Source organism: Scophthalmus maximus, chromosome 5 (genome assembly GCF_022379125.1).
Source record: "Scophthalmus maximus strain ysfricsl-2021 chromosome 5, ASM2237912v1, whole genome shotgun sequence".
Taxonomy (NCBI): Eukaryota; Metazoa; Chordata; class Actinopteri; order Pleuronectiformes; family Scophthalmidae; genus Scophthalmus; species Scophthalmus maximus.
This window is the reverse complement of record NC_061519.1, coordinates 2,176,779-2,195,934: the sequence shown is the minus strand read 5'-3', so window position 1 is coordinate 2,195,934 and position 19,156 is coordinate 2,176,779. Positions and strand designations below refer to the sequence as shown.

Below are 19,156 nucleotides of genomic sequence, written 5' to 3'. Positions count from 1 at the left end.
CTCTGCAGTGGTGTGAGAAGATGCTCGGAGGGTTCTTTGTTTCAGGACTGATCCGTTTCCAGTCTTCCCAGTGCCAAGCTTATCAGTTGCTGGCTATAGCTTTATATTTGACTGAGAGATCTGAAAGTGGCATCAGTCCAATGCCTTTCAATCAAATACCAACTGTTTGAAATTATTAATGTGGCAGACACGCTGTTCTGTATTGGAGGAACTTTGGTGTACTTTGGAAACAGACACAAAAAAGGACAGGTTTAGATGGCGAAGTTGCTTTTTAATATGAATAAACAGGATTAACCAGTGGACAGATTGATAAAAAAAACAAAACATGCAGGAATCTGGTACACAAGGAAACACTAGGAACACAAGCAGGTAGCAGATGCTAGAAAGCTTTTAGAAGTGGTTAATGTTGTGAAACGGTCGATTATCATTTCCTCAACCATATAGTTGCACTGCCTGCCTAACCTGACAGCAACTGAAAACTTGAAGCCAGAGAGCCTCTCTGCCCGCAAGGCTTTTACACAGAAAGCCAAGAAGGCAAACTTCTCCCAGCAGACGAGCAGCAGGTAGACTGGACAATGGAACAGACCCTGGAACTACAGCAGAGGAAACTGCTGACAAAAGCCTGGCACAGACACTAATGTGGGCAATGAGGGAAGTGGGATCTGGTGTGTGAGCGCGGGGAAAAAAGGGACGTTTGACCCTGAGGACCAATCCGCTGTTTGAGGTGTGAAACCACTATTTTCATGAAGACGTCAACGCGGCAGTGATTTCTCTTTGCACTTTAAAAAAACACCGCTTTGCATATTAGCTGCTAATCCTACTAAATAAAAACACTGTAGCAGCAAACAGATTGAAACACCGCACCCAGGCTAAGAATAAAAGGTCTGTGTCTGCCACAGCACTGAGGCAAATGAGAAGAAGTCTGTGCTCTCACACACACACACACACACACACAAAAATCCCATTATGTAGGAGGTTGGTCTCAGTTGCGTGGGTTTCGAAGTGATAACACAGAAAGAATCAAAGAACTTGCGAATCAAAGAGGTAAGTGATGCACAAAAGGAACTGTATTTACATAAGAGAACTGGAGAGATCAACTCTGAGGAACAAACTGTATAGTTGCGTGAATATGAATTCTTGCAACTTTGACAGTTTATGCAAATGTATCCGTGTCCCCTCTTTCAGTTGGCCTCTCGAATCTTTTAACTTTATTTTTATCACTGTCTTTACTGAATTAGAAGAGATACACTTTTTTATAAAGTAAGCAGCAGAAAAAGAGTAAGTTTCAAAGGAGCAGGTAGTTCAAATGTTCACCAAAGTACCCGATGGTGGCTGGGAACAGTTATTCCGTTATTAATACATATACAGCACTTTCAAATAGAAGGTGATTTGCTCAATACGCATTGTTCCCGTCAATCAGGACATTCGGTTTCTCACAACCATCACACTGACGGCAGAGAGTTGAACACTGTGTCTCTGATCTTTGATGTCGTTTTGTAATATTCAGCTGCAATAACTGGACAACACTTTCTGATTTATAGTCTGTGTACATCATCTGAACCTTTACATGATGTTTATACTGACAGGGTGATTTTAGCCTCTAACTAAGAAATGTAACTCAAGCTTCCTCGAAAATGTCACGGTCAATATATTTTCTTAAATATTCCTTTGAGGTTCTTCTGACAGACACTGGGTCACTTAATATAAAAACAACTTGTCTTGCTATTTTCATAATGCAGAAAAATAGTGGGGTCCAGGAAAGAGATCTCAGACATTTGACTCCGTTGTAGATCATAATTAAACATCATCAGATTGAATGATGGTTAAAATGTTAGATTTGTGTTTAATAAGGAACCTACACACTACAACACTTGATTTGAATCCAATGCTTTCACAGTGACAATCACTCTGGCTGAAACACCTCATGCTTTCACGACGGGGCAACTGATCCGTATCCATCTGCCACATTCCAGCTGATCCCGTTTTTCATGAAAAACTCTGCTTTGATGCAGGCCACACGCGCGTTCCGCCGCGTTGTTTCGCAGAGGAGGGGAACAGGACGATGGCCGTATTCTGAGGAGGAGAGCACCGGCACGGCTCTGGACTTCTCCTGTGAGAGAGTGGGACGACAAGGCCACGAGACATTGAGGAAATATTCAAGCTTTGCTAGTTTTAATTTTTTACGCTGCAGTCTTATATGTCCTACATCATGCTGATACAAGATATCCACAAATCAAGGAGACATTTAAAGCTACAGTGTGAAATATTTAGAGGAACTTATTCACAGAAATTGAATATATTCTCCATAACTATGTGTTCATATATGTATAATCACCTGCAACAAAGAACCAATTTTTTTCGTCAACTTTGAATTAGTTAAACATAGTAACATGAGGTGGACCCGACCTCCGTGTAAGTCGCCATATCCGAAACCGGATATGGAGACCGGCTATGGAATCAGCGGTGCACCACCATTAAGTGTCCCCTGTCAGTTGCTCAGTCGGTTGCGGTTTGCAACTTTACCTCCAGATGCCGCCAGAAAATTACAAAAATTACACACTGGAGCTTTAAAGTAGGCTTAGTAATTGGTAGTGATGGTATCAGCTAGTCAAACAGACACCAACTAAAACCTTTACCATTTGTTAGGACGCAATGTAAGTCAAATTGCAGTTCTTTCACTCGAAATATTGCCCTCACATATTGCCCTTTGATATCAAAACATAAATATGTCAGCGCTAAGCATGCTTGTACATATGTGTAAACTGAAGGTGTCTTTTCAGTCATGCTATCATTTCATGCGGCCATGTCATATGACATGGTATGTGGCTTTTGGTTCCATAAACCTTGGTGCTTAGAGGTACAGTAGCAGGTGCCGTGCTGATTCACTGAGCCATTTTTAGAACGAAGATTTGCCCCCTCAATGTGTTTTTGAACTAGGGGGGACGGGTGGTGTACAGTTACAGGTGCTATATTCAAATCCTTCAATTCTTCCAGTGCATTGGTATGACGTATGTGCTTTTGATGCCTGGCCAAAAAATGTCTTTAAGTCATAATAATTGCAGTTGAAACAAAGGTAATTGCACTTTGCCAGAACTAAGACAGAAACGTTATTATTCATTATTATTGCGTATAATGAGGTTCAATATTGGCAGAAGTGAGAACAGTCGCAACAAATGAAACTATTAGCTACACCATCATTCTATATTGGGGGTAAACGTTAAGGTCATAATGGTGCTCAGTGTTACCCAAGGCAACAATATGACTCAGAGCTTTCTCAACAGATTTTTAAAAACCGAGAGCCTCTGAATTAAGAACAGAAAGTACCTGCTCCCAGCTGAGATCGATTCACTGACGGGCTTAAATATTCAAAATCAAAACGCTACCATTATTACTCTATCAAAAGCATTTCAATGTGAATACTGGAATAGAAACGTCCTAATTCAACCAGAGCTGAAAGGCAACCACTCAACTCAGTGTAATTACAAACTCTGCAGTGTGTGCGGCTGCTTTGTTCGCCACATGCAGTGCTTCCAGTGACCCAGAAACTCACTGTGAGCTAGATTTCTTGACATGAATAATTACTCCCCGGAGATGAGATGCCTTCCAAAGGAGGCATAAAGAAATTTCAGCCATCACATGGTTAAAAAAACAACAAGTGGCAGCTCATTATGATTATGGCTCATTTTTAAATGTATGCTCTTTTTAGAATTAATTTTCAGGACATATCTATCCTCGAAAAGCACTATTGCCTGTATCACAGACTGGAAAGTCCTGTGTTTGCAAGAATCAGCAGAACTTTGCGCTGGTGTTCAGGGAACAGCGCTGATTATGATTTATTAGCTCAGTGGAGTGGTATTAGCTATAATGTAATGGTCTATAGTTTGCATGCCCAGTGTGCAGGAGGTCAGTGCTCTAAAGGGTGCTGCACACCAAGGTGACGGTCCGCTGTCTGAACTCGTCTGATCGTAAATGAGTGTCGATAGTCCAGTTCGTGGCGTCGTGTTCCGCACCGTCGGAATTGTTGGTCTACACTCGTCGATAAGCTGCTTTTCTGCCGACCTAACATGTTCAATCACCGTCGGAGTCGGCTGATGAACGGGATTACTCCGATTGACTGTTCAGATTTAGCAAATTAGAGCATGACAAGAGAAACGGAAGTACGAAAGAAAGCAAATGAGGAGAGTGTCGACTCGCAGCCAGTTCATCTTCATCTGTCTGTCAATCTGGGTCAACATGGCTGTTTGGAACGAAGACGTGGGGGATCAACTGATCAACATGATCCAAGAGAGCCCGCCTCTGTACGACATTACAAAGAAACCATTTTGCGGTTTCCCTTTCTGAATGACGTATACAAACTACCGCCCCCTGCTGGTATGGAGAGTTATTTCCTCTCACGCAAGCGCAAATCGTACGAGCTAGTTGGCCGTCTTGTCTGTGTGTTCCAGGACATATTTTGTTTTCCTGACGTGGCCAGACATATGCTACGAGAGTAGACACAGCAGGTGGTCTTTGTCGATGTGAGTTGTTTGAAGTAGTGTTGGTGTGTCCCTACCTTAAGGCGACATCTTTACTGGAAAATAAGTCAATAACTCTTGGGTATTTGTTTGCGTGGGATTTCCCCCTTTGTGATCTACATATCTCCACCTCTGCTGAATAAGTTTTATCCAAGGACAACATGTATCCCCCCTCTCAAAGTGATCAATGCTACTTCACCAACAGACCACATAAAATACCTATTACTAAGTAAAGCGCTTCAATGTGAACATGCTATAGTGCCATAGAACGATAAAATCCAAAATGGACCACGGACTGTCAGCGCTCGCGTGTGTGAGACTCTTTTTTCCCACAAATCGCACCCTGGTTACAATACCATGTCTTGCTGTGACAAGAATTTATGACAAAGCAAGACATAGTAGTCTCTGAAGTTTTTATCCCTACCTCCTTGTTTATGTCCAGTCCTCTTCCTTTGCAATGTTTCCTGTCATCCCGGTGCAGTTTCATGTCGTAACCCTCAGCCTGGTGGTGCACTTGGTCGTACATGGTGACTTCTGGGACCTACCAGTGGGGAGACAGTGGTGCGTAGAACCAAAGGCAACAATAATAATTATAATAAGAAGAAATTTCATTTCACAGCAGTCCCTTCTCAAGAGGGCTCTAGGTTTTACTACCAAGCAAACAGTTCAGTCACAGGTGGTATTGTAATGCACCCCTCCCGTCATGTTATCTGTGTATAACACGTGTTGTTACCTACACCAAGAGGGATGTCTTTGCCCCTGTTCGTTTGTTCGATGTTTGGTTGTTGGTTGGTTTGTCAGCAGGATTATGCAAAAGCTACTGTACAGATTTCCACAGACTTAGTGGAAAGATTGGACATGGGCCAAGAAAGAACCCCTTTAAATTTTGGCAAGGTTTCAGGCAAAGGGGCTGATCCAGGAATTGTCTTTAAATCACCTTTTTCTATACTACACGATAGGGCGTTTTGTAAAATTTTCATGGATCTTGATAGTAACAAAAAATTCAGGCATATTTAGGCGACTGATATCTATGAGTGTGTGCTTTTAGGTGCGGCTTGATTGAGTGTTGGGCCTTGGCAGCGGTATGCGTTCTTGTTGCCATTCTAGTTCCCTAACAGAACTTTTATGTTTCACAAATAAAAAGTGAAAAGGTTTTCTGCAGTATATCCTGCAGTATACTTAAAATGTTGTGGACATATTTACATTTAGTGAATGTTCCCTGACTTCCTTTAGCGAGTTAAGTTAGCCCATTTCCCCTGACTTCCTTTTTTCTGAAGCAACGTGAGCAATATTTTTTCATGAATATTATTTGATATGTGAAGACAATTTGAACACATTTGCTCTTTTAATATTGTTCCAGTATGATGACTAATAACTAAATACGCTCAGTTAAGTAGCGTTTGCTAGCTAATCGGCTACATTAGAAGCTAGCTCAGTTTAGCTCAGCTGTGAGGCCACGCCCACAGCTCCAGCGCCTCACCTTGGAATCTGCGTTAAAGTAGGACATGTGCTTCGGCTCTTTCCGTCGCGGTGGGATGTAACTGAAGACCGACAGGGTGGCCAGAGGGTTGGTCTGTGCCTGGAGGGCCACGTCCATCTTCGGGCAAAGGTTATAAAAAACCTCAGAGAAGTGAATCTTCAGCGAGACGGCGCGGCGCGGTGGCGTCTGTGGTTGCTGTGGCTACCGACCGCTTCACTTGACACGTGGTATGCGGCCTTCACTTGCTTTCTGTTTGTCTGTACTTCGGAGCTTCGGGGTACACTTTCTACCCGGAATGAAATGCGTTGCCACGGGTACACATCATGTGATGTCCCTTCCCCTAAACAAACTTCATATTTGTCTTAAGTGGCATTTATGGTGTGGCCCTTTCAGATGTACGGTGTCAGGTAGAGCTAAATATTTCCCCTGGATGCTTTATATATTTCTATGTATTTTGTCTTATAATATCAGTCATTCAGTAGTGTGCTGCAAGTTAACTTTTTTTTTCTTACGATAGCGGAAAAATTGACCCGCCTTACTCTGTCTCTGATTGGCTAGTAGTCGTTGCCTCTGATGTTAGGTTGTTTTGATGAGGAATGGTGATTGGTTAGAGTCAGTAGAAGAACATCATAGTCCGCCAATCAGAGGCAGATTGGGGCGGGTCATACCTTCGTTTGTCCGAACTATTTTCTTCTTAATAAAGCCATAACGCAGCTAAATATGGCCTTTATTCAATAAAAACGAGCTACACATACAAAGATCGTATTGTGTTGCTGCATCGGTGCTGCTAGCTAGCACCTCATGTAGTAACGGCAGTTCAGCTGCCGCGCCGGTGCGCGCACCGCCCCCTACGTCAGGTGAAGACATCAACAACAGTGAACACTTATTAATAGCAGCACGTTGAAAATACCAGGCTACTGAATTGCAAATGAAACGACTTACTCTGGTCACATGATCAGCATCCAGTCAGTCTCCACACCTCCAATTAGAGTCAATGGTGATTATAATTGTGGATGATAGTAAACTAAATATTAGACCATGTAGATGTATTTATATTTATGGGATAATGATGGATCCATAATAGTTAGAGAAAAGTCTGTGTCAGTATGAAAGATACACTTAACAGACTGATTGCATCATCTTGAATATCTTTTATATATTCATGCGAATCGGCCTGTATGGGACCAGGAACATTTACAAAAATGGCACACCCACCACCACAAATTGCAAAAAAGATGTTCCAAATGGCAATTTACAAAATCACCTACTAACCCATAGATTAACTTACTTAAAATAATGGTCCAGTTTTCATGTGTAGATGGACTAAGGAATAGTTGACTGAAAATGAATAATCGTGTAGTTGGCTCACCCTGTGGCCCGTGGGCATGTACTAATGCAATATCCGCATGTGCATCAGAAATTAAGTGACAGTGTACAAATATTACTGGCCCATTTTTGGTGAACTAAAAATGCAAGAGTTGTCTCACAGGTCACAAATGGTGCGTTTATTCTTTGCTGTGTGGGGGCATGAATTTGGAGTATAGCCACTGCTCCAGGCACCGCCGCACCACTGATTAAGATAATCAAATAGCAACTGATTTAGCTGAAAGCCACCGTTGAAGACGTGTTGACATATTGATTCTAATGGACTCTTCGCTGCAGAAGAAAATCTATAGGAGGAATCAAGGGATTGTTATTATTAGGTCCGGAGCGCTGACAAGCGTAATGACCTATTGTTATTTGAAAAGTTATTATTATTTTTCTCCTAAAGGTGCTCGAAAAGAACTGGTGAAAATTTGGGCATGGGCGTGCCAAAATGACACCTTAGAGCCCCCTACCAAATCAAAAAAAAATGTATTATCTCATTCTAGTTTTTAATACTATTGTAATTAACTCACAATTGAACCAAATTCTACAATCAATTAATGGTACAGCTTCCATTGTTTTTACACTTGACAACCAACTAGACAATTCTTTTTATTCCAGTTTGTATATGAAACTGGTTTGACAGCCGTCTCGCGTGCCATTACCTTGATGAGCGCTTTCGTTCATACATGTCCCAGACTGTGCCTGGTTCTTTAACTAAAGAAACAGACGCTCTGGAAACAGCAGGTGTATTTACAGGTAGAGCCACTGAACTAAGATCTGTACTGATTGTCTGTCATGCTGATGTCCCAAGACTATAAGATGCTCTATTAGCTGACACGTAAACACAGTTGAATTACCGCAACAAGATAGTTAATCGTATGTCGAGTGTCTCCCTTTATGTTGATAAGAGTTGTCCCTTCTAGGACCTTTGAGGGTCTCTCACTTCACAGGCTGCAGGACCAATTTAAAGTAAAGCATAACTGATCTCCCATCTCCTAAGCAGAATGTGAAGATACAACTGGTGCGCCCCAAGTTCATGTTGACATTTTGAATCCAACAGGGAAACAGGAAGAGCACCTTCTCGAAAAAAAAGGGAAAAAAAGACATTTAGGGCTTATTCACCTTTTTGCCAAGAATTAGAGAAGTAGATTGATCAACAAAGGATTAAATTGCGCGTGTTTGACAGACAGGACTGACTAACAAGTGAAAATGCAAAATAATAGTACAACTGTTCATATACATGTATATGTGCTTGCCTCGATCACCTTCTCACTGTGTGTGTGTGCGTGTGTGTGTGTGTGTGTGTGTGGGGGGGGGGGCTGTTATTGTTCTCTCCTTTTGTAATTACGACAGTGCAGCAGGGGGTTACCAATAAGAGGACACCCCACTGTGTGCCTTGAGCTAGACCAGACCACAACACACACACACACACACACACACACACACACACACAGAGAGCTCTGAGAGGACCACAGATTTTGATGCGACTGCCAATGATTCATCAATGAGGATATGTTGACAAAGAGAGAGAGAGAAAGGAGACAGAGCGTGATCAGGATTTTGGAGGCTGTCCCAGCACACAGGAGTGATTACAGCTGACATTTCCGAGGGATATATTGCTATTTGGCAGGAGTCCCCGTGGGAATGACACCACCTGAAGGCTGGGGGTCAGCCATTCAATGCTCCTGAGTTATTAAAGGAAGCTACCCGTGTTATGAGCCTTCTTCTCATCTGTATATTTACTGCTTTAGATCATGTTTTATTACTATGGAATTAAATGTTATGCTGGCTTCACACACTGCACATGTTTTTTTAACATCATTCAAGGTGGCATGGAATATTTGAAGTCCTCATCATGAGATGATGGTGACGATTCCTCGTACAAAAGTCAGTGAGTAATAAAGGTCACCGTTGTTAAACAACGTAACCTAAGACACTAATGATTCATAAAATGCTAATTAAAGATCACGTCAACAGTCAGATGGTATCCATGCTTCTGGAGAAAAGAAAATCCAGAAAAAAAACTTGCAATATTAAATAAAACAACTTGATTGTGAAAAGCAGAATCTTTGACCTAGGAACCTCTCCAGGGCTTTTTAAAATCAGCTTCCTGATGTGAGTAATGTGAGGTCCGACTTCTGTATTTGTCTCTGATGTTTTCTTTACGCCCTGATTTTAAGAAAGCAGGGCTCGGTTCTGCGCCAGAGTCTGACGACATCTGACAGTCAGTTAAATCAGATTAAATCACATAGTGATGAGGAAGCTGATTAATTACGTTTCTGAGTGAAAAAATCAATTATACTATCTAAGGGAGGTTGCTTTTTCTAAATTTAAAACCCCGTGTTGCATATTTTGTCATCAACTCTGTCACCATGTCTGCCAGATTGCTGCTTTCTTTGTTGGGACAGTTATGTGACACAAGCAGAAGAAGAGGAGGAGGAGAGAGAATCCCCTCATTCTTCCCCAACCCAGCGATGATGTGCCACATGTGGGAACCAGTTGATCGCTAGTATCAGCCTCCCCCCTGCTGGATGTGGCAAGCGTGTGCACGGTTGCATCCTAACCTCACAGCATCAACTGAGTTGCCTTCATGAGATTGTCATGAAAAAAACATTCTTTGTTTTTGAATTCAGCTGATAAGCAGTAAAACGCACTCCCTCTCAGTTTAATACACGGGGTTCTGCTGCCACAACCTTTCCTGGTCTGGTGTGACCAGTAGATTGTGGTGTAAGTTTGCCAAATGGATGACTATTCTCTCATTGTGCTTTACTTTACTGGCGTACGACCCTCATGTCATTTGCTCTGTATGATGTTCATGTGTCTGTTGTGTACATCTCTACACAGGGGAAAAATAATTCTTTGAAATTTACCTGTATCCTGTTTACCTGTTATCTGTAGTGCCTTCTGTTTATGCTATTTCAGTCCGTAGAAATGCATGTCTCACAAATCAGTATGAAGCATCATTTCTTACCATCAGTCAGAATCAATAATCACAAATATAGAGAAATATACAGAGAAACATGGGTAATCTGACTTGGTTACCCACATCCATTTTTGTCATTATTTATTCTCAATATGTTGACTTCTTTTGGGAGTTATTGCTGTATTCCTTCATTGGTTTCTGATAAGTAATATTCTCTATGGGTGCATCTAATTTCTTCATGGGCTTCGAATCTTTTGAAAACACCTGATATTGTTTCGTCCACAGAGTAAAGTCCGTTTGGCAAATGTCCCTTCAACTATAGAGAAGAGTTGACCTCTGTACTGAACCAGTCCAGCTGAACAGTTGCTAAATGTGAAAGATAGCAGAAAGAAAGCTGATGTAATGAATACATTATGGCTAAAGGTAATTTTCCATGTTGAGTCCCAGTTGTAAAAGGACAATATAATGTCATCTCAATAAATCTGTTACCACTCTGCCAACAGTGGAAAATCATTTGTAATGTTTTAGGCGTGTGTGTGTGTGTGTTTGTGTGTGTGTGTGTTGTGAAGGCACTTGTTGTGATTCTATTCTCTATATTAGCATATATACACTGTAGTGCTCAATGTTGAAAAAAGGGACATCATGAAATAACAACATGAATGAAAATAAATACAAACATGTACAAAGTACTACACCACGAATGTAATGGTGATCCAATACATTTGAAACACAGCAGCTTGGTACTGATATTGATTACCGCAGTTTACTTTAGCTGTGTTTACTTCAAAATACACTTATACTAATTATCCGTTTGGCTTGCAGTTATTCTTGCATTATACTGAAATGTTTATCTAATATTTACTCTGCACCGATCAATATGAACAGGAGACAGAAATGTAGCAGCAAGTGGTGCGATTTACCAACAAGATGACGATACACTCTCCTTTTATGACAGCTATTTTGAAGAGAGGCAGGATTTAATAGCTTTTAAGCAGGGCCTTTAAAAGAATGCATTGGATCATTTCACCATTTAAACGTTGTATTACATATGATGTCTTTGTTTGCTTATTAGAGAGATCAGTTTCAGAGATAGTGTCTTATTTTGTCAAACAGCTGGATAGTTTGTAAAGCAGGGTGAAGAATGGTTTCTCTAAATAGGTGCCGGTCAAATAATGGTGTGATTGTGAGCTGTGGTGTGAAATGATCCACGAGAAAAACACTGTTTTTGATCGATACACATGTTCTTATTTGTGTAGGTTAGTTCCAATCTACACCAGCAGGTGGCAGTGGTCACACAGCTCAGATCACTGAGGCGAGCGAGCGGAATGAGGCTCAATCATAACAGCTCCCCTCTGTTTGGGTTGGATCCGGAAGACTACGCCAATCTCACTGCTCTTTTATGGAAACGCGACAAAAACAATTGACGGATTAAATCGTGGGCCGTTTGATTCCCCGGAAGTTCCAATGACCGGGCTGCAGACAGCCCAGCTTCACACACGATACTGTAAACGTATCATTCACACAGTCATCTTAACTGACAGAATTTATACATGCCTTGTTATTATCTCCGTGGTTTTCTGACGCATGACTCACTGTTTTAGATGTCCACGCGCACGCACGCGCACTCGCGCGCGCACACGCACACGGAGTCGTTCCTTGATGACCCACCGTCTGCTCATTTCCGAAAGCCTACGGAGATTCACCGAGCGGCGACCCGGCCCCTCCCGGCCCCCTCCTCCGCGCTCCAGCGACTCTCCCCTCGGCTCCACTCCGAGGAGGAACCCGGTGCCCCCTGGCCGATCGTTTCCAGTTGCTCTACCCCGACATGGAGGTCTGCAGATGGCACAGCTCGCGTTTACCAGTCGCCGCCACCGACCGTGTGTCTTTTATGACGCTTTTGTCAGGACGGGAGTGATTCGGTGCCACCTTCTTCTTGTCGATTTTCGGGGGGGATTTACTCGGGAGACACTGAGCTCCTGGTTCGGGTCGAGGCAGCCATGAGCTCCGGGGAAGGAGCGGAGGAGACGACGAAGGACGCCAGCGACCCAGCGCCGTTTTGTAAGACCGGTAAGCCCCCCGAAAACGAGCGGAGTCGGACTGCAGCCCCGCCGGGAGCTGCTCCTTTCGGTCCTGCTACGCGAGGGACATTGTTCCCGTCCGTGCGGTCTGTTTCGGGGCTCAGACACTTGATCGATAGCGGAGGCTTGAACTCAATAATTTGACAGCGGTTGTCACAAACGAAGTGGACGACAATGAGCGTTGTCCAGCACGGTGGTGGAAGCGTGTGGAAATTGGTTTCTCGAATGCATTTCTGGTGTCTACGTGAGCCCATCGAGATTGTGTAGCTAGGCAACGTTAGCCGGAGCGCTAGTTACCCGAGTTCCATCCTCGGACAAATCCCCTGGATGTGGCAGAGCTTTGCTAGCTTTCCTTCTACTTCCTTTTGTCAAAATGCATCGTCCTGCGATTACGTGTTCACCCCGGTACCATGTGAACTGTATAACACACCCTATGCTGTTGAAACGTGTGAAGGCTATACTTCTACCAATAAACGTTAGGAGAAAGGGGGAAAAACAGGAACCGCAAACGCATATTCTCCGTCTGGCTCAAGCCCAACCCCCTTAAATTACATTGATTTTGTAAAAAAAAAAAAAAAGATAAATACACTGTCACAATTATACACGCGATATATGTTTGGCAAAATCCAGTGGGGCGACTGTAAATTTTGTCGGAAAGAAGCAGGTCATGGCTGTCCGACAATGGACTCGCGTGTTAACCAACCAGTTTCAACCGTAGCTTCCAGTGTTAGCCTGTAAGCTAGTGAATCTGATTTTGGCTGAATGCTGTCTGCTAACGAGTGCTGGCTAGTTTAGCACCACTAGCTCGCCAGCGGCATGCTAAAGCTGGCGTGTACATTCACAGCGTGATGACGTATAAAGTACGAACACAATAATTGAGTGTGTGCTTTTTGAATATTCGTCGTACGGCAAACTTGGTTGGACGAATAATAGAAGAATTAGCACCGCCGTGCAAGCTATGTCAACAATACACGGCGTGGAGCATAAAGCCTGGGGTGTGCACTGTGCAGGGCAAGCTAGCTGTGTGACATAGCTGTCGACGCCAATGGCTGCTTTGAAAAAAAACCCAACCCAAAACAGTACCACGGTCTGCTGGTTGTGCGAAACCCCCGGTGGGTCAGTGACATCGATGTTTTCGTACACTAGCGAACTGCTGCTGGTAGACATGGCCGGATGCTAACCAGCTACATGTGCAGATTGCTAACATTAGCCAAGTAGGCGAATGCATCAGCAGGGACTGAGACTGAAGTCCCCACACGGGCCTACGGTGCTCCCATAACAATAGCTCATAAACTGTGAATTCCAGGGGTCTATAGCCGAGAGTTAACGGGGTTGTAGATATATAAAGTTCAGTTTTGTTGTGCCCAGCTGACCTTTGCACGTGAAAACAATTGTTAAGATTGCTTATTTGAAATTATTTGACATGCTCCCACCGCGTGTGTAGTATGAATATTTATACAGCTGGTACACATATCAAGAGTTTGTTGATTGATTGGTTGATTTGTATTCATCTAGAACCGTCAACAAAAACAAAAGTCTGATAAAAATACAAAGACGAAACACAAACAGATACAGCACTTAAAACAAGGATACGTTCGAGAAGGAGCAGGGAGAAGCATAGTCCTGCCCCGACTTTACAATATCATATTATTGCAAAACACTAAACAAATATATGTATACATGCTGCATGTATATATGCAGGTCATACAATAACACATACTGCATGAGTGTATTCAGTCAGAGTGTATTTTTATTTTTATTTTTATTTTTTTTGCTGTACAGTTGGATGAGATTTTGATTCAGTGGGCAAAGTCCTGTCTAGTTGTGGGCCTCTGACATGAAAAAGCCGATGAGCCTGTGGGGCTGCACGTGGATATGCCAGATAAGCCTCTAGCTCTGTTCACCGACTGCAGGCGGTGAATTGGATCCAGTGCCTGATGTCATGTCTGCTCCACTTGCATTGGCGGCTCATATGAATTACTGCAAACATATATATGTATTTGAAACCTGTTTTTCAATATATGAACCAACAGCTACTTGTGCAATACAGTGAGAGTTGCAAGTAAAAATTTCCCTGGAAATATGTGCATAGTTGTGTGACAAACGAAAAGGCCAAAGGACTGTTCTTGTACACTGTCATGTGTGGGATCATCAGAGGTTTTGAAGTACAGTTAGAGGGGTGCAAACAAGCGCGAGAATGCAGAGTATTGACACACATCCTCTGGCTCCTGTGGTTTAGTGTCTAGCGCGATAATAAGCCACAGAGGGAAGTTCTGTGTTCGTATTGAGCTGATCCGATGGCTTCCTCTCCGGGAGAGAAGCAAGACGCATCCTGTAACTCACTTGCAACCATACTTTGTGTGTGCTTTTGCTGACGCTGCACAGCTGCCGCATTCTGCTTTGTTGCCAATCAGATCTATTGTTGATATGCTGTATGATTACATTAAGAGTAAAATAATAGTTATTACCACAAGTCCATCTGCTGCAGTTTTAGTTTGCTTCACAGAAATGTCTCTTTGTTCACCATTGGAGTACTCAAACCGATACATTAATTTTATTCAGGGTTTTTTTTTTTCAGAAACACAGTGGGACAGATAATTACTTTTCGTTGCACTTCAATTTTTCTAGCAGCAGTAGGGCTGCCACTGTTAAAATGGTAAAATAGAGAAAATGTGTAACTGTCTGTAGATGACAAAAACACACTTGAGCATTTCATGCCATTATCTGCCACTGTCAGTGTTAAATCACGTGGAAATTCTAACACTGGTTTTGTCAAATAAATATTATTTTAATTTCATGCCAATCTGTACTCGTCATAGTAATTGTCCTGGCTACATCCAAACACTTACCTTAATCACAACAAACCTTTACCCAATCGCAACTTACTTAAATTTGAACCATAATCTTAACTCAACACTAATCCAAGTGAGTTTATCTTTTTGGGATCCACAATTTTGCATAATTAATGCCTAGCAGGGCCGACTGCAGATGATTAAATTGACAAAATAATATCTCAATCTGTTTCTGAGTCGAGTCTCAGTGATTGTGCTGCATTCACAAACATCTGGCTTTCATGTCAAATATGATGCACATTTTTCTCAGGTGGTATCTGTGTGTGTTGTTAGATGCTGCTACAGTGTTATTCTACCCCCCACAGATTTCCTGGCTCTCAGCACAACAGGACAGTGATTGACACGACCACCTACTGTATGAGATAATGTCGGCTACAGACAAGATATTTACTGTAAATGCGAGATTTGATTCAGCCAACACAGATTAGATATTTTTGTATCTTTTGTCTCCAAACAATGTGGAGCTACTGGCGACACAGAAAAGCCTTCTTTTATGAGCATGATTTCCAGTTCATCTCTAAGTGGAGCATTCTTGTTGAAGGTCTTGTTCTGAATCAGTGATCTCAGTAGTGAAACCACTGTAGGCCTAAGTATAGATGGCCCACCACTGGCTTTGTACACTATGCTTGTTGGGAGGCTTGAGTGTCACATTCTGGTTCCTCTCCTCTTTGTTTTGCTCATGAACTTCCTCCTTGTAGATCTGGGAATCTTGTTCTGACATGCACAGGTTTGAGTGTCTTGCCACAGGCCATGCTCCCCCCTCCATCCCCAGCTCCGTCCTCATCTCTTTTTCCATCCTTCGGCGTTGAGTCTCTTTGTCTTTCCTATGTCCTCCCTCTTTGCTTTCTTCGCTTGCTCTCTGTCTGCTGCCTGAGCGTGGATTTGCCAATGTCTGTTTCATGTTTTCCTCCCCTCCTCATTCTTGTTGCGTTGTGTTGAGGATTTCTGTCCTGATGCAAAATGACAACTAATAACCCACCCCCACCCTCGTCTCTCTCCCCTGTCTTCCAGACTGGAATTAATACCTTGGACGCAGAGTTCTGAAACAGGGAGTTTTGTTGTGGCATGTTGTCATTCATCAAGTAATGCCTTTCACTACACTGATGATGTAGACACGGCTGATGTAGTGTTGATTTCCTACAGTTATTACTTAGAATAGAAAAAGGGTATTATTCACAGTGAGAAAATAAATGAAGTCTGCACTGCCAAGCCTCTATGAATGAATGTTTAGAGGTAGCAACATGTTGTTCATAACGTTGGTGAGCGAAACAGACCAGCATGAGATGGAGAGAAATCTGATCCATAGCTTGCATTTATGACTCAGGCCCATTCACCCAGGATGAGGCACACACACACACACACACACACACACACACACACACACACACACACACACACACACACACACACACACACTCAGATGGAGACTGATTGAGGTTCCTCACTAAAGGTTTCCTCCAGGCTTATAGCTGCCAAGTCAGATGCAGAGCAGAGGCTAAAGCCTTTTGCTATACAAAGTAATTTTTTTAATCATCTTGTGTTTATGGGATGGAAGTAGCCTGAGGATTGGCACATAGATTGATACAAGTGAATGAACGAAAACTGTGTTTGTTATCCTTAATTTTGCTGCTGCCCCCAAAAAAAATCAATCCTCCTATTGTCCCCCTATGATTTTAAAGGGATACAACAGCAATTTAATAATGCTCTTCAATAAAGTTGGGAGGCTTGTAAGAGATGGATTTAAAGAAAGAATGGTCAAAATGATATAGCAAATTGTCTTGCACATGAAATTCTGACTAATGAAATTGACTATGAAATAAGCAGATTTGCTTATGGATTTGCAAAATTGTCCAAATTTAGGGATTAGATTCAAGGGCCTTTTTTTGCATCCCAATTCTTTCTCTTTAAACTCTTTGGGTTGCTGGGGAATGAAGACATACTGTATAATAGATGGATAGAATAGATAGATCCTCCTCTCAGATTATCAAAAGGAAAACAAGCTCTTCTTCAGAGATTAATTTGGGGATTTGTTGAACATGATGAGGTTAATAGATCAGGCTATTTCACCAACTTGGAACTACAGTAGATACAAACACACTATCAGAGCGATCTTCATCTAGAATTGCATAATGCACCCATAGATATTAACGGGACAGATTGAAGGATGCACAAGTCCCACAGATCGTGCTGACCTAATAATTGAATCGGGTATCTACCATGACACAACCCATCTGCTTTAAAATTAAAAAATTCAGTGTTGCCTCTATCGGTTTTTAATAACTTAGTATTGATGGGCTGCCATTGCCTTTTAGTGTCATAGAAATACCTTGCCTCGTGATACCTTAAAGGGGCAGTAAGCAATTTACGGAGAAAGCTTGTTTCTCTATTTGTTGTTCTTGTGATGTTATGGGAGACTTAAGCAATAACCACTAGGCCATAACCGCGCAGTTGCTGCGCCACCCGCTATTAGTCTCTTAAGGTGTCGACGAGTGATGTTTACAAACTGCACTCGCAATGGTCTGTGTTGCGGTCTGCACCACTTCTTTGTTTTCAAATTTACAGAGCCAGGGCTGAGCCGAAAACCCAGATTTTTTTCGGTGGACAAACAAAAGCGTCAGCTAGTGGACCGTGAGGAAATATCCGCCAATTTTTTTATAAAGGTGTATTGCCCGCTTACTGCACCTTTTACATAAAAGTTATTCTGATAAATTTCAAGCAGCGAGGTACACTATACAAATATTTACTATTAGGGTTAAAGAGAGCGCTTGTATTGCATTTGTAATTTTTGTCAGCAGATGCAAATTTTAAATGCAGTGTGGCAAAATCTCACAGTATATTCTGGAATCGCCCACCACAGCCTCTAAATTTCTAGATACAGACAAGGAACAGCTGCTCTTAAAGGGCCCATATTATGCCCCGTTTTACACAAGTTACATTGGTTTTCAGGTGTGTGAACTACATGTCTTTGCCATTCCATGTCAAAAGACCTCAAGGATCAAGCCACACAGCACCCTCCTCTTTCTGTATAAACAGCCCTGTGAGACTATGGTCGATTCCAGCACTTTCCTGCTCACTCCTTGCCCCCCCTCCCTTCGTGTTCCGCAAAGCTCCGCCTCGCTCCTCCTCGCTCCTCCCCGGGTCTGCTGCGCAACTATGGCGTTGCGCTGCCATGACAACAGTCGCACGTGACAAGGCACATACACGACGTAGAGACCCGGGAGGCCCAGCGAACACGTTCTCCATAATTACACACAGAGCACAAGGGGCTGGGCGATAGAACTTAATGACATCCCGGCCGCGAGTCTAGCTACGCCGGCCGGTAGCCGGTAGCTCCGCCGGCAAACGGGTTGCGAGTCTAGCTTGGCCATGCCCGTGGTCGTCGTTCGCTTGCGGGGAGAAAATTATGGCGTAGACGCGATCTGTTTTTCCGCGCCTCAAGGGGGGACGTGCTGCTCAGGTTGGGGGCGTGGTCGCCCCAGTAGCAGGAGTCAACTTACGTCACTTGACGCCCGGGCTGTGAACGGCTCGATCAACCCAAACCACGAATCAACGACTCATTGTTTTCTTTTCATTCTCCGTGGGCTGGCAGACACCCCAGATAACAAAATATACGTGGAGGCAGGCTGAAAAGGTGCCTGGAGCATAATATGGCCCCTTTAAAGATAGAATTAACGATTTTAAATTTGGCTGAACATGAGCTTCAGAGCGCAGAACTCTCAGGATTTTTTTTGTAGCCCAGGCTGAGTAATCGAAGGTAATGCGCGTCGACGCTCCGGCATCATGTGGTTCCCAGTACAAGGGGCTTTGTGACAGGCAGACGCTGTTCCCTCTCAATTGCTTTTCACATGTGCTCACACAAGCACTGTCTCGGATTTGCCGCTCTCACTGACCCCGTCTCTGTCCACTCCATCTCATCTTCTCCCTGTCTTTGTACTGTTAAG

The 19,156-nt window shown here is 43.0% G+C and overlaps 2 protein-coding genes and 1 long non-coding RNA gene across 9 annotated transcripts in view; 2 read left to right on the top strand and 1 right to left on the bottom strand.

Moving 5' to 3' along the window:
* Positions 1–256: 256 nt before the first annotated feature.
* Positions 257–8,650, bottom strand: c5h5orf49 (chromosome 5 C5orf49 homolog). The gene is made up of 3 exons (XM_035634668.2): positions 5,995–8,650; positions 4,939–5,055; positions 257–2,110 (listed from the first exon to the last, which is right to left on the bottom strand). Exons 1-3 carry the CDS (start codon positions 6,109–6,111, stop codon positions 1,931–1,933), a joined length of 414 nt encoding a protein of 137 aa, XP_035490561.1. The 5' UTR covers positions 6,112–8,650; the 3' UTR covers positions 257–1,930.
* Positions 6,013–10,771, top strand: LOC118311108. 2 transcript variants are annotated; one of them, XR_004793903.2, is made up of 3 exons: positions 6,013–6,221; positions 9,190–9,249; positions 9,771–10,771. It is a non-coding gene; the product is annotated as an uncharacterized LOC118311108 (long non-coding RNA). The 2 variants fall into 2 exon arrangements; XR_004793904.2 differs by having other exon boundaries at positions 9,746–10,771.
* Positions 10,772–11,651: 880 nt separating this feature from the next.
* Positions 11,652–19,156, top strand: part of LOC118311105 (triple functional domain protein-like) — a 78,938-nt gene continuing 71,433 nt past the window's right edge. For 3 of the 6 annotated variants that reach the window (XM_035634669.2, XM_047332001.1, XM_047331999.1), the window contains exon 1: positions 11,874–12,352. In XM_035634669.2, coding sequence (XP_035490562.1) covers positions 12,283–12,352 — 70 coding nt within the window. In that variant the 5' untranslated portion in view covers positions 11,874–12,282. Of the gene's footprint in view, positions 12,353–19,156 lie in introns of all 6 variants that reach the window. The other 3 variants (XR_007030751.1, XM_047332000.1, XM_047331998.1) reach the window with 2 other exon arrangements.

Coding starts and splice junctions, on each gene's coding strand:
- c5h5orf49 (XM_035634668.2), bottom strand. CDS start 6,111: ATGGACGTGGCCCTCCAGGCACAGACCAACCCTCTGGCCACCCTGTCG. Junction 5,056..5,994: donor ACTTTAACGCAGATTCCAAG/GTGAGGCGCTGG, acceptor CCCCACTGGTAG/GTCCCAGAAGTCACCATGTA. Junction 2,111..4,938: donor GACTGGACATAAACAAGGAG/GTAGGGATAAAA, acceptor ACTCTCTCACAG/GAGAAGTCCAGAGCCGTGCC.